Raw genomic sequence first — 16,210 nt, forward strand, 5'->3', positions numbered from 1 at the left:
ACAGCTTCAAATGCGCGCTCAGGAAAATGATTCAGGTATAGTTATAGCTATAAGACTGAAACAGATATAAAAGATGGAAGTTGAAAATAGATGTGTTTCATTCCTGATCTTTTTCATCGTTTCTCCAAGGTATTCTGTAACGCTATTCATGTAATGAAAAGACAGACAGGCTGAAAACGGTTCAAACATAGCGAAGAAACACGACTTGATTCTTAACTCATTTTTACAGCTTGATAGTGCGTCTAAATATCCTTATCTCCGCTTCCCATCCTCAGTCTAATCTGCCGTATAGGTATAGCAGTCACGATCACCTCGCGTAACCAAATGTCAGCCAGGTTTACTCAGAAAATCGTGATCAATCTCTAGAATATTCCTATCATGTTGTAAAAGTCGAGACCTGTTTGTTATATATATCATTAGTAACATTTCGATATAAGTCACTTGGAAATTCGCTCGATGATCTATATTTTCAGGAAGTCATATCTCTTGATGAAGAATTGGGTTCCTTGCTGCACATGTGTATCAGACATACACTATTGCATGCATGTGTTATTTGTTGTGTCGATATACACGAACTTTGGAAAATGTTTCGTGTTTATTAATGTATCATCTAGTAATGTTACCTACAGGTGTAAAGAAATCAAACAAACAAGCGTGTGTGGATGTTTGATTGGCATTCACGCCAACTTGACAACTCGGTGTAAAAATCTGCATGGAAATGTCATCGAAACATACAACAAGGAAGATGTAATATATAAAGTTGTATGTGTTCTTAATTCAGAGTGTATGGTTTGAGTCTATGCAAATGCTTTTTGTAAAATCACACGTATTTTGCTCCATGTAGCCTCGCAAACAAGAATATAGAATATGCGAGTCTGAAAACATTATCTTCAAATGGGACTCATGACCATTTGGCTATCCAGCTCGTGCGCAGTTCATACGGACATCGTGTTTAAATAATAACCGATATACCTTTCGCGTTGGCGAGATGATTTGGCTAATGAGCGTCCATTATTTCCTCATGTCCCTGAGTCCACTCCTCTGAAAAACAAGCTTTTCCAGATACTCCGACTCGTGCAGTGAGCGCATACACAACCAGAGCGTCAATCCGCTCATGAGAAAATTGACAGCGATAGAAATTTCATTCATAAACTCACCCGTAGTATTTACACCGCACACCGCTACTACGAGCAGCGATACCTTGTTTAGACAACTGGGATCTACAAATAGCCTACGCGATAAGTGATCGATTTCGTTATCGTGCAAAATCACCCCCAACAACAATTATATATAGCTATCATGACCTACTGGTTTCATTCCAAGGTGCTTGTGATACGACAGGATTTCCTACACGGCCGTAATGTAGATTGTAAAAACAGAATCACGCAAATACAAATCTAGGCCACTCGCTTCCTTATACAGATCATGAATAATTAATCGCGATGACGGGCACCTCCATATATGGGCATGTTGTTGAATATTGATAGAGGGATTTGCATAATAATTCACGAAGTGGCTACGGATTGTGACGTTTCGGATTCCTATGTCGAGAATCACCATATATGGATGACGTCGTCTCTCGGCTATGTTCGGAAAATCTCCGAGTCATAATCGTCCGACCAATCAGAAAAGTGGAGTGTTTAGCGACTTGTCACGCTTATTGTTATGTATTGCGATGAATGAAGAGCCGAATGGCACCATGCTATCACTTGTGTCTAGCGCGCTGCGTTGTCGAGTTACTGAGAAACTGACAGTGAGAATGCCTCGAGTTGTTTCTGACCAAAGGGCAAAGTTTGAAAACGACGAACTGTTTAGAAAACTCAGTCGTGAAAGTGAGGTATGATGTTTTCGGCGATTTTTTCCACCCGGAAGTGCTATGATTTCACGTGTTTAAGTTTGCCAAGTTGTGTTGCTCCTCGGAATACCGTCACTAGATGCCAGGTACCGGTTGTGGTGACAGAAAGTTTTCTCATGGAGTATTTATCTGTTGCAGGTGAGGTATACGGGGTTTCGGGACAGGCCCCACGACGAAAGGCAGTTACGTTTTCACACCGAATGTCGAGAAGGGCACGCCGACGTGGTAAGTGTTTCTCAGCGTACTGACATAACCTCACTGTTAAAAAACTATATCTTTCATGCCAAGTTCGAGTGCATGCTTACTCACACATGACGCGTTCCTCCCCTACAGATAAAACCATCCCACGTTAGTTTCTGTTGTAGGGTCACGCTAGTGTTTACACTATAAACACTAAGTCTTCATTAAACCGCTAAAGCCGAGCGACTTAAGCATAAATAACAGGACAGGGGTCTGTTTTTACCACAGGTACACAGGTTCAAGGTTTACAATAACATGTTAAAGCCAATCTAAAAAGCAAGTTTAGATAAATGTGTTTTCTTTCCACCAACACTGATACAAGTTGTTTAGCATGTATGTACAAGTGTGAGATATGATGTATTATTAGCACGTTGGTCGTGACACAACCCCAGCCAAGTCACCTGGTACCACAGGTCCTTTCCTCAACTAGCTACGTGTATTTCCGTCTGTGGGGTTTTCTATGTTATTTATAATGCTGACATAAAGCGTGAACTATCGCCGGCATGTGTCTCGGCCGACGGGCCAGTGGTCCGTGTCACGGCGCTCATCACAGCGTTCAGCTGTTTAGCTAAGTCTCGGTCGCTCGACTTTCCTCGATACGTCGCCACTCCCAAATTCATATCAGTTAACTACATATATCTTGCACTGGTTGCATGTACAGTACACCCTTCGTGATTCAGTGATCTGTGAATCATCGATTCTTATCGCCGCAATGTATGTATTGTTTTCCTCAGTGAAAGTATTGAGAAGTGGCGTTTTTATCCTTGACATTAACGACAAGAAACGCATATCCTTTGTAGAATGAACACAGACACAGCGATTCCAACACCGTAAACATAGACTTTAACATTCATTTCAACACATTAGAATAACATACATGCATGACAGTTTGTTATTTCATAATATTTGACGTTGTTGTGACCAACAGGGGCGTGGTCAAGGCTAATAAATTATGAATTTTAAAGATATTGTCATATGTGTGATATATTTATGTTTTTTACTGCTAATAGGCTTTCACAGCTACGGGGACAAATCTCCAGCTGAGCTTTGCGGCCAATGCATGGTCGGATAAACCCGAGGATAGAACGCCCACTCAAGAATTTGTCAATTTCGACCGGGAGCCAGGGAAGGTTAGTCATGTAATGTTTAAAGGATACATATTATATATTTTTATTGACAAAATAACATTTCACAGAGTTCCATGCATGGGGTGTTGCATCATGTATGTTGTAAGTATAAGATCAACGCGTGTTGACATTATTCATAATACGGAAGCAATTATAGCAAGTGTATACCTGCCATAAAACGACTGCAGAAAGGTGTTGTTTTGAGACCATTGCCTAGTTATTACATGCTGTGATTTTCTTGATATTTTGTGAAGACTCGTTTCACTGGGAGAATATAACATGTAATTATACGTATGAGCTGCGAGGAACCCCTTTAGACAATCACCTTTCCGTACTATCCAACACACCCATAGTTCCACACATTCAGAGCTGAAGTCGGCGTTCATCGACAAGTTACTGAAGCGCCCGCCGTTCACTTGAATCCGCCGCGGCCGTCATGCAAACTGCTAGGCCGTGTTATGTTGCATGACGTTCTGTAGCACCGATCAGTCAAGGACGTTCGAAATATGTCAGGTAGTCATTACAGTCTTTGATTAGCAATAATTATTATTTGCATTAAAGAGAATTTCTAACAAAGAACGGGTGTGATATGTTACAAATGAAACGTTTCATGGGGCCTGGGAGAACTGGGTATATTAGCGATTGTATTGTAGACCGTGGGCTTTGCTTGTTATTCGTAACACGAACATTGACTAATGTTTAATGTGATTGACGTTGAATATTGTCGATTTCTTCTTGTTTGATGGTGTAAGCCAGCACGTGTAGCCGGATATCAGCATTATCACATCCCCCAGATTGTTGTGTAGGCGACACCAGAGGGAAACATATTCCAGTCGGTATTATCTGTACACTAATGAGTTGGTTATTGGTTTATATGCTTGTTATAGCAAGTTTGATATGTTTCATCGGATACATCTGCGGTGAGAAATTGTTATTTCTTATGACAGATGAGAATACTGTCTTTTCTGGTGAACAAATAGGCAAGGTAGGGTTTATATTTCACAGTTTCGTTTGTCACGATTCACAATTAACCAAATACGTTACCCTCGAAGGTGGTAAGTAGTGTACTGTTTGTAACACGTTGCCATGGAGACAACAGGGCAGATGTTTCCTGTTGTTTACAAATGTAACATAGCGATGCTAAAAATATGTTTTTTTTAAACACGTTTTTAATCATTTACGAAGCAAGTATGCTGTCGACGTGATTTAACCACGCCTGAATGGGGTCCCTCACTAGGCTGTTTTCAGTATCTTTAAATTCATTTCTCTTTAATTTAAATTTGATGGGTGAGAAATTATGAGGGTCGAACAAATCGTGAAATGCACACAGCTACCTGCGAGGTATTGTTCAATATTTATAGGGGGTCGATAATAGCGATTCAATTGCTGGGAGTAAACAGTTCCCAGCATATTACCCTTACATTGAAATAACACGGGTTTGTTAACTTCAAAGTTTGGATATTTACATAGCTGCGATTTTTAACTTAATCGTTTCTCGATCTGTTTCGGTCGGTGTTGTTCACGTTGATGTGAATTCGTGTTAAACAAATCGAGACTTGAAATAGCGTGGTCGCATTTCTATACCAGTGCTTCTTGAAATACACTGACTGTTGACAGACACATATTCAGGAGAATGTTTAAATAAGTGGGGGCCTCAGTTTCATCCTTGTCTTCATTCCAAGGATGATTTATAAGCTTGCCTCGTAAGCTAAATGGGTTGTTTACAATCATATTTGGGAAAAACAATCTCTGGACAGATCCTTTGTATATAGACGAGACATTGGTAATCTTATGTACAACTCCAGATTTTAGGTTTCGGTTTCAAATTCGGTTTAGATACAGCAAAAGTTAGTAAAATAGGTTTCAAGAAGTTTAAAATCATACATAACAATTGTATTACGTTTCATATTATTGTATAACTAAAAGATCTCAGTTGGACTGTGATAACATGTTTCTGTTTCACTACTAGAAACAATGCATTCTGTTACAACACGAGACGCGTATAAATATAACAAACTGAACGGAAATGTAATAGGTTTAATATAGCTTAAAAAACAGATTTGTTGTACAACTTGTTATAGCGTGCGTTCAATGTTCCGTCCGTAGGGACAGTCTGCATCATACAGTGTAACACATGGTTTATTGGTATTTAGATAGGAGTTGTAGGTTACATTTTAGTTTCGGTGGTAAGGAAACGGCGACTTCCCTCCTTTAGGAGCAGTTCTAGTGAGTCACATGGACGCTTGGTGTTAAAGGCTTGGCGAGGTGTGTGACCCATCGGCATTGCGCGTTCTCGTAGGCTGTGAAAATCGGTTACACCTACATACGACATCCTGAATTTACACGCAGTTTCACTACAGCAGAGCTCCACTGGTTAGAAATGTTTTTCACGATACACCATGTCTCAATCTGTTTGTGGGCCGTGGAGGAATTATGAATGTATGTGGCTTTTACAAAGGGATTGGTTTCCGCAGAAAGGTCCTAAAAAATCTCGACATTTCAAGCTAAGTGTGTGTGGGAAAAATGTAATTGAAATTTTAGATTTTAAATTGTCATTCAGCGTTTTGAAAAAGAATTAAGCCGACGATGCATAACACACATGTGTTAATCTCATGAGATTGGCGGGCACGTGTTGTGTATACTTCCCTCGCTATCAATCAGCTCTCATGTCAAAGCTGAATTGAAGTTTAACGCGTAAAACCTATCCCGTATAGCCCTCGTCCACCAACACCCACCAGTTCCCGCCTTTCGGTAGTACCTCAGTACAACTGTTTATCTTTTGATAGGAATAGAATATTGAAACGACACAATACCATCACTGGCTGTATCGACATAAGCAGTTTTTAAATGAAATTAATCTGAATTACCTGAAGCCTTTGAAGCCTTTGATAGAGATACGTCAGGTTTTACGGTATATGTAGCACAAGTTATTTTTGGTCTGTTCCAAGTCTGTTTTTAGTGATGACACGCAACGTAGAAGTAGATGTAAACTGGTCAGTGCGTTGAGTACGGCTGTAATCGTCGTATATGTCTATAACATTTGGATTAACATTCGTACACACATACGGTATGAAGAATGTGGCGTTGAGATGAAACGTCTTGATTCATGATCTAAGCGACCTCGAGATCGTTCCTCCCTGGGAAGGTTCGCTGCCAGTCTTGGAGGCCCACACAGTGATTTTATGAAGCTGCCTTGGATTACCCCTAAACCTCATTGACGGCTGGTCTCTCCAGCACTTGTCTTACAAGGCAAACCCCAAACAGACATAATTGTATGGCAGGTTAACATAAAGTTGTTGCATAAAGTAATGTACATATTTGGATGTATTCAGATGTAATCATAAACATACAATCTATTTAGCCATTCATTTTTGTCATTGTCATTATCAGTTCCTGGAGTTTTAATTCCAGGTTACAATCCACTTAATTGTTAACTCAAGAACCATGTAAATAGGAGCTTATCCGTCCCTATAACATCTGCAGCTTAAGCAAATTATTGTTTTTAAAGTTTAAAAATTAATATTCATTATGTAACCCAGGATATTACTGCATCTTGTTCCTTGGAGATGGAATGCAATTATTCTTTTCAAAGTTTGGGGAGGGAAATTCAAAAGGAATTTGATATGAAGGCATATTGCAGAAGCCCATTGACTGTTTTGGTCTTAAAACACTGTAATTAGAGATGCCATACTCCTTGTGCTGGCATCAGGAGTTGGAGAACACCACGAGGTGGCATTACACGGGTGCCAAATTAATTATTCAAAATTCAATTTTAAAGGAAACTCCACCATCCCAGAAAGTAACAGTAGAAACATGTAGTCACTTGAAGTGAAGCATGAAGCAGGTTGTTTTTTCTTTTGTTTGTTTCTTCACTGTTATTGTATATGTCAGTCAGAATGGAACACTGTGTGCACGCATGTCTCAAGACACATGTTTGCTTTTAATTGTCTTGCCATCAAAGGTAGACTGTAATTTAAAAGTTAGCTGCACATGAAAAATGTTTCCTACCCATGTGTGCCATAAATAATTAAATATTGTGCGTGCTGTTGTATGCAAACAACCCCTTATTGTCACTTCCATCTGTAGATTGCAATGGTTCGATTCTTGTCATGACAGTTTGCTTGTGTATAGAGTATTTTTTTAGTCAAGTTTTTTGCAGTGTTTGGAAGGGGGTCCTTGGGGAATACTGACTTAATTAAGTGCCTGTGAAACACATCCATGATCTCCTGACATACAAATTACTAAAACAGCTCACTGGTGGCGCGCCCAGTGTTAATTCCCTGTGTGGACTCTCCTTGACATAGTGTCATGCTTCAATAAGCTATTTGATACACTCTATGGAATTTGCTGATTAATTCTGATAATGAATTGTTTTTTATAAGCCCAGAACAAGCACGTTGCATGCTTGACTTGATGTTTATTTAACTGCTTGATTGTCAAATATGACAAACATATTTCTTAGTGAAAGTGTCTTCAGTGCTACACTAACTCTCTACAAATTTGGCCATCTCTGTTATCTAGCGGATAGAGCATTTTACTGAAGAGCTGATGGTTGGTTGTCATACCAAAAGGTGGTACTTGTTGTTACAGAGCCTACCATTTGGTATGATGGAGATAAAATCATGGACTGGTCGGCCGTGAATCGGTATAATGTCTCTGAATGGGGAATCCATTTAATCTGCAGAATGGTATCTTAGCACTGTTAAATGGAAATGTTGGTGTAAGTGCAATAATCTTGAACATGACCTGAAACCCCATTTCCAGCAACCTGTGTTGTTATATAGTACAAAAACATAGGGACTGTTGGCATGCATTCTCTTCAGATTTAAAGTTGGGTTAAATAAGTTTGAATTCTGCAATTGTATTAAGCAAGGAATTGTACCTGCACATAATGAATTCATTCAAATACTGTCCAATTATCTTAATTGTATTTCAAAAACAGATTTTCTAAATGAAAGAATTTTATGTTCCAATTCTATTCCAATGAAAAAGTAAACATCACATACGTTTAAAAGCATGGAAGAACATTTTTAAAATTTGGAAAAATTTGCAAAAAAGTATTTTTTCACTTGAAAATGCTAAATATTTTCAAAATTACTTTTCTGCACTTTCCAAATTTGAACAGTTTGTGTTGGTCTACCTTTAGCGGTTGTGGTTTGACACTCAGGTGAGAGCAATCACGGAATGCAGGTAGTTCCCTCATGCAAACACTGCCTCCAGTAGCACAACCCCCACAAAGCTACTTGTAGGTACAGCTGTCGAAGATCTGCTCACAGCACAGAAACACACTTTTTAAAACCATTGGCGACTGGCACTCAGTGTGTTTGAAAAATATTACATCTAAAGTCAATTTTACCTTTTTTGAATAAATATAGAAAAACATATTTTCTCCCAAGGTTTTTATGTGTCTGGTAATTTCTGGAAAATATTTGAGTAAAATTTTGTCAAGGCTGTGTGAATGTCTGGGCCTCAAGGGTTTGATTTGTGATGTTGGAGAGTTTGAAACTGTGTTGCTTTGAAAGTGAGTGTTTTGTTACTTATAACTGTGTGCTCAGAATAGTCAAACATTTCTACTGTCCATGGCAGTAGTTTCAAGAAACATTCAAACTTGTTATAGTGTGCTTGAACAAATATTTCTTGCAAAATATTTCATTGCCTATTCTGAGGATATGAACATATGTAATTTTATTGTTCATATATACGTAGAGATACAAATAAAGGAACACAGGAAAATTGAAGAACTCCTTTATTATTTTCCAGTTTTCATCACCACCGTGCTATTCAAAGCTGGTGATGAAAACTATTATTAAAGGAATTCTTGAATTTTCCTGTGTTCCTTTATTTGTTTCTCTACGTATATATTGAGTGTTGTACATGACTTACAGTTAAAAGGCAGATGATGCAGTGTAAAGAATATTCACTAACTCACTCACTCACATTGTCTTATATTTGAACATTTGGGATATTACGCTTTACAGGGCATTAACAAAATACTGACACAGAAAAAGTTGCAACACACAGCTCAGATGTCAGTTAATGTGTCTTCCACCACATAACTTTAGTATGACTTCTTTATGAAAATATATACCCATTCTTTGCATAAAGTGACTTCATTCAACTAGTAATTCTTAGATCACTTTGCAAGAGATTGTGCCGAGGTTTGACTCAGATTTCCATCACATGGAGCCTTGACTCAGTCCTGTTACAAATCTGGATGTTTTGCCAATTCTTTATGCAGCACTTTGTCGGTTATTGCACAGTGATGTGAGAAGTTGGGAAACACATGGGTCACTTGTATGGGCTTCAAACTCGGACCTATAGTGGCTGATGTCTTGAAGATGTTTTCTGAGACACTTGCTTATGTTTGTCTACTCGTTAAGGGAGAAGATATATGTTTTTAGAAGACTGTAATGTTTAAGACTAAGTATATGCGTGGTCATACTTTGTTTATGTCATGAAACTCTGATATTTTTTTGAATGAATGTCACTTCATGTTTGTTAATGTGAAAGTTACTTGTCAAGTTATTACTTGTCAGATTTACCCAATCATGTCACCAAAATATGTTTTGGAATATATAAGATCTGCAAAGAAAACAATGGTTTCAGTTTAACAATCAATGGAAGTCAGTTTCTCATTTTCTCTACTTACCTTTCTGTTATTAATTACATTGATTGTATATAGGCATACATGTACTTGTAAATATTTAGGAGAGGGTGTTTTAAGTTTGTGTAACTTGTGCCCTATCCTCTTCATGACAATAAGATTGTTTAAACTATGCCACACCTTAGAGTTAAGTGGGGAGAAGTATGGTAGCCAAGTGGTTCAAGTGTTTAGTCACTGAGGCTGAGATCTCACCCCTTCTAGGAAATCATCTAGTGTGTGCAAAGACCATTCTGGGATCTGCCACAGTCACATTGCTGGAATATTGTTAAAAGTAGTTAAAAAAAATTCATACTCATGTTACAGAGGTGACTTACATTTGTAGGAGGCTGTATTTTACCTACAGATCATTGTGTAACACTACTATCAGATCATCAACACTACCAAATATACCTGATATATTTTTAATTTTTAAAAACTTTTTTAATATACCTGATATACTATTCATTATTTGCTAAGGATCAAATGTCATCATTGGTCATAGGTATGGTCCTGGAAAATGTTGAGTGGTATATATAATGTAAGCAAATAATGCTTAATGCATAAACAAAGTTGTATGAGAAAGTTGAAAATTGGTGATTTGTCAGTGGAAACGTTTCAGGTGATTACCCCAGGGGAAGAGCAACATTTTCACCATCACTATCCTCCTACATCTGTAGGGGCAGCACCATGTGTGTGTCTGAGTAAGTTAGTGTGGTTTGTTAGTCAGTATAATCCTGGCTTGTCTGTGAGTCAGATGATGTGTCTTCTACTCCATAGTGGAGAGCTGTTGTCGACACAGAACGTGGTGTACCAACGTTGGCGCGGATCCAGGGGACATCTCCTGGTGCATGCTGCAGCTGCAGTCTGTGGTTTGGCGATGTTTGTTGTCAGTCTGAGCAGTGTATGTTGGATAATCTCTAAAATTCATCTGGGCCGCAGCCAAATGTTAAACTTTCAGGTCTGTTTCCCCCCAATGTCGCCAGATGGGGACTTGGTTAGTGGTTGACACTTTGAAAATATTTAAATAAATTTTGAAATTTTACAACTTTCTTTTTCTAGTTTGTGGTTAATCAATTCAGATTTGTGGTTAAACTTTGACTCTAATCTCATTTATCATTTATGAAGAAAATGGAAGAATTCAGTGAAAATATGACAAAATTGTTTTTCAATGAATTTTATTAAACAGATTAATTTTGAAAAATGTTTCAAAATTATATTAAATGTCTTTTTAATGCAGCTTTATTTTGTATATGAATAGTATAGAGAGACCTTTGGAAGAAAGTTTAAATATTTTCATCACAGATAACACTGAATGTTAGCAAAGTTGAAAGATGATATAATGATGATGAAACTGCTGTCAACTGAAGAATGATCAGCCCGCTCACTCACTCACTCACTCACTCACTAGCTCACATTTGAGGCTGTTGGTAAAAAGTTATTTTAGGTAATAATGAATTTGAAATTGTTGGTAAAAAGGTATTCAGTATGATAATAATATATTTCAAGTTGGTGGTAAAATGGTATATAGGATAAAGACAAATTTGAGGAACAGAAGTAAAACTTGAATGGAGCTGCTGTTGATAGTGATGATCAGTTTATTCATCAAACAGATGATGAATATTACTATATTTCTTGAAATTAGGGGACACTTAATATCAGGATGACTATTACAGCATGAAGTTAAGAGGGTTGACACATTTGGAGTTGAGGGGGAGGCATGGGTGGGGCAACAGGATTGGGAGGTTCAGGATTTCATAGGATTGGGTGTAAATGAGTAACTGTGACTTCCAATATTTTTTTGACACTTGCAAAGGTTGATTGTTCATTATATGATTCATTCAGCATGTGACATTTCAGGTGGGGGTAGAGGTTTGGAAATAGCCTGAAATGTAGTGAAAGTATGTCACACTGTATGAAGCAACATTAGAATTTCATCAATCTCTGAGAATTCAATAAATTAAATTACAAGAAAACCACAAAATAATTAAACAAAAATTAACATGTGAAAGTAATTGTGTTATATGTCGTCAGGAATATAGGATTGTTTCTGCCTGTCAGAAAACATGTCATTTTATTTTAGTCATATCGTTTTGATTTGTGAACATTATTCTTTAATATTGTAATTGGTTGTAACACAGCAGTCGCTGGTCTGATTAGCTGGTGAACTGCCGGCATTTCCAAGCCATTACAAATTGTAAAGTGGGGTAGAAGAGACAATGTCCTAATTTATTTGAATCTTACTTTTTCTGCTTGACTTGCATCTTGAACACACTGCTCTCATTTCATTAAACTTTCATCTTGCCAGAAAAGGAGAGTCACTGACTGGTATGTTAATCAAGGCCAGTCTTCCACTACACCGTAATAATTGAATCTGACTAAAATGAAAAATGATATTTGTTTTGAAAAGCAAACACATTACGAAAAAACTGAGATTAAGGACTTTGTTAGGTTCCTGTTGTAGCATGTGACTTTCATGAAAATTTAATTGCTACGAATAATTTAGGCTAACCACAGTCGGACATAATCTTTTCATCCAAACCACAGACATTGTAAAAGTATGCTAAATTAAATTTAGATGAAGTTGATGAAAGATGAAAAATGTATTTTACGCAGGCATGGTATTAATACTGAAACTGGTTTGTCATTTTGTTTTGTTACAAGTACAACTAGTAGTAATTGTCTATATAGTATTTAATTCATAATTGTTGCTAAAATACTTTAGTCATGAGTTTGAAGATATCCAATTATGTCTTTACATGACGATTTTAATTGTGTGAATGTGATATTGTTAACTGTTACACATTCAAATTATTATCATTATTATTTTATATATTTTAACATGGCATTACACAATATAAAGGTAATATTGTGCCACTACCTGATGTATAGATAGTATTCAGTCATGAAATATGTAGGTAATATTTGATTTCATCACATGATGTATAGGTAATATTGTATGTCATCACATGGTTTCTATGGGTCATAAGATATTTTTGTTACATGATATATACTTTTGTTACCATAATATTGAGAATGTTGGAATGATATTGGGTGGGATGCAATGGGGTGGAATGTAACAAGGGTGAGATTGGTGTGTGATGGGTTGGGTTGAGTGTGGGGTAAGATAGGTGTGTGGTGACATGGTGTGGTGGGATGCGATGGGGTGGAATGTAACAAGGGTGAGATTGGTGTGTGATGGGTTGGGTTGAGTGTGGGGTAAGATAGGCTTGTGGTGACATGGTGTGGTGGGATGCGATGGGGTGGAATGTAACAAGGGTGAGATTGGTGTGTGATGGGTTGGGTTGAGTGTGGGGTAAGATAGGTGTGTGGTGACATGGTGTGGTGGGATGCGATGGGGTGGAATGTAACAAGGGTGAGATTGGTGTGTGATGGGTTGGGTTGAGTGTGGGGTAAGATAGGCTTGTGGTGACATGGTGTGGTGGGATGCGATGGGGTGGAATGTAACAAGGGTGAGATTGGTGTGTGATGGGTTGGGTTGAGTGTGGGGTAAGATAGGTGTGTGGTGACATGGTGTGGTGGGATGCGATGGGGTGGAATGTAACAAGGGTGAGATTGGTGTGTGATGGGTTGGGTTGAGTGTGGGGTAAGATAGGCTTGTGGTGACATGGTGTGGTGGGATGCAATGGGGTGGAATGTAACAAGGGTGAGATTGGTGTGTGATGGGTTGGGTTGAGTGTGGGGTAAGATAGGTGTGTGGTGACATGGTGTGGTGGGATGTGAGTAGAGGTTAGACTTAGGTGTGATGGAAGCGGTGTTGGTTCAGATGATAGTGGGATGGGATGGGATGAGTGCGGTTGGACTGTGAGATTGGATGGGTGTTGGATAGGTGTGGGGTGAGATAGAGGTAGGGTGAGATATGAGTAGGGTGACACTGGGTGTGATGAGATGGGGGGGAGGGGATGCTGATTGAGTAATTTGGAGAATGGGACTTTATAAGATGGATGTTGGTTGAGATGGATGTGGGGTGAGATAAGGTGGGGTGAGATATGGGTGGGGTGAGATAGGAGTAGGGTGAGATATGGCTGTGATGAAATGGAGGTGGAAGGAATGCTGATTGAATAAGATAGGGAATGGGAATGGGTAAGATGGATGTTGGTTGAGATAGGTGTGGGGTGAGATATAGGTGGGTGAGATAGGGTGTGGTGAGATAGGGTGTGATGAGATGGGTGGGGGGTGAGAAAGGTAGGGTGAGATAGGGATGGGGTGAGATTGATTGTGATGAGGTGAAATGGGGTGATAGATGTGGGGATGCTTCCATCCTGGCATGGGCAAACAGTGAACATCTGACTGCCTCTGCTGACACATCCCCTCCACATAATTGAAGCATGTGCCTGCAATTGAGGCTTAAACTGTGTGTGTCTGCTCACTGTGACCATTGACTGCCTAAGCTATAGGCCATACTGTCATTAGCTTAATCACAGTGCTGAATGCCACGGGCAGCCCTTCATCCCTACAACACTGTGACCTCAGTTTCTAAACATGGGGATCATTGATTTTAACATTTGGAATATGCTGCCACCTCACATGGGGGAATTAAGCAAATTTAACAGGGAGTGGCATAACATGTGTCATTAGCGTTGACCTTTGACCTATGACTGCGAAGAGTCCTTTTCCAGGATTTAACTTTTTAAAACCTTTCTAAATATTGACTCCCATGTTTAGATTTTAAAGGCTGACACTGCAAATGTTATATTAACCGCAGATATTTCTTTGGTAAATTTACAAATTTCCTTGTTTAATGTTCAAGTTAGAAGGTTCTTTAAACTGCTCATAGAAAATCCAGGTTTTAAACAGCTAAGTATTCAATTGATAAGTAATTTTATATAATTCAAACTGAACTACCAATTAAGATTCAGGATGTTCATTCATCAAGGTGTGTTGTTTTGTAGAAGATTGAAATAAGACATTTCAATACAAAAAATGTAGTATGTTATAATGTATATAATATATATCGATATGTGTGTATTTTATGTACTGGTATGTCTGTTTGTTTGTGTAGATAAAAGCCAACTATTACATCATCAAATCTGTATTATTTGTACATATTTGCACTAAATGAACCTCCAACATTTTAGAGCTAACCACAATGTAAGTTTCTAATGATATATGAGACTCAACCGTTTCCTGACTGGTATTAACCAGCGTATATCATCATGCTAAATTTACACACCATTTCCTTGTGTGTACCGTTTGACCTTACTGGTCATTTGTCATTCAATCAGCTGACTGGTCACATGCCTACCATGTCATGTGACCCAGATGATCATGTGACCTACATGGGAAAGCCCTGCCCCCGCCCCCACAAAGTAAACTAGGTCAAACCCTACAAGCCATGACGGTGGGCCATGGAATGTGAAGCAGGGAGTGAGATGGGCTTTGGACACTCAATGGACGGCACATGGCAAGGTTAACTTAAGGAAGGGCTCAAGCTATAAAAGTATCTTACTGAGTAGGATGTTGTAGGATTTTGGTGTAAGAGGATAGCAGCAAGTGGGACAGTAATCTGATCCAGGCTGATACAAGCACATGTTACTCGGCTGTGTTTTGTCTAGTCCAGCCTAGTCAGTAGATCTCTGACAGGTAGCTTAAATCCATGCCTGTTGTACTCTTGTTTTGGGAGTGGTCATCTCTTGCAGGTGTTTGGACTTGTGTGATGATTTGTACCTGCACTTGTTTAACAGAACAATGGTGGTGTATTTAGTGGTTGATGGTAGATACTGCCTTACAATGGGGAACTGGTGTCTTGAGGGTACAGAAGGGGGGTGTTATGAGGGCGCAGAAGGGGGTGATATGAGGGCGCAGAAGGGGGTGCCCTGGTTCATGAATGTTACTTGTTTCGAAGTAGTGTATAGGAATTGAATGACTGTTATGATTATATAATTGACTGTAGGTTACACAAATTTCATATTTTCTACCTATGGATTTAATGTTCAGATCTGTTTCAAAATATAGACCGAAGAACTTGTATTTCACAATCAAGATATGTACCCAGGTACAGCTAGGAGCTTAGGATGTGTATAAACATGCCTCTTCAGATATACTTATACTGACTGATAAGAGTGTAGATAATGCTGTACAATTTGACACACTGTGCTACACAGATAATGGCAGAATGTATACCGTGTTTTGTTGTCAGTGTATCCAACACTGACCCAGTATTTGATAATAGGTTTGTGTGGTTGTATGTCATTATCATATGTATATATATCATGTAGATCAGTCCTCCTACCTGCCTGGACATACATGTATGAAGCAGCAGCCTCAAGTAGACATGTATTGTTTCTAGAACAATGTTTTTGCTTCTAAATGGAGATGATACACACA

At 38.6% G+C, this 16,210-nt stretch overlaps 1 protein-coding gene across 2 annotated transcripts in view; it reads left to right on the forward strand.

Moving 5' to 3' along the window:
* The first annotated feature begins 1,660 nt into the window (after positions 1–1,660).
* Positions 1,661–16,210, forward strand: part of LOC124267943 (core-binding factor subunit beta-like) — a 51,442-nt gene continuing 36,892 nt past the window's right edge. For both annotated transcript variants that reach the window (XM_046702937.1, XM_046702938.1), the window contains exons 1-3: positions 1,661–1,837; positions 1,994–2,080; positions 3,106–3,225. In XM_046702937.1, the coding sequence (XP_046558893.1) occupies positions 1,676–1,837; positions 1,994–2,080; positions 3,106–3,225 (369 nt within the window). In that variant the 5' untranslated portion in view covers positions 1,661–1,675. The remainder of the gene's footprint in view (positions 1,838–1,993; positions 2,081–3,105; positions 3,226–16,210) is intronic.

This window comes from Haliotis rubra, unplaced genomic scaffold (assembly GCF_003918875.1).
Source record: "Haliotis rubra isolate DU_JTF1 unplaced genomic scaffold, ASM391887v1 Scf135, whole genome shotgun sequence".
In the NCBI taxonomy this organism is placed as follows: domain Eukaryota; kingdom Metazoa; phylum Mollusca; class Gastropoda; order Lepetellida; family Haliotidae; genus Haliotis; species Haliotis rubra.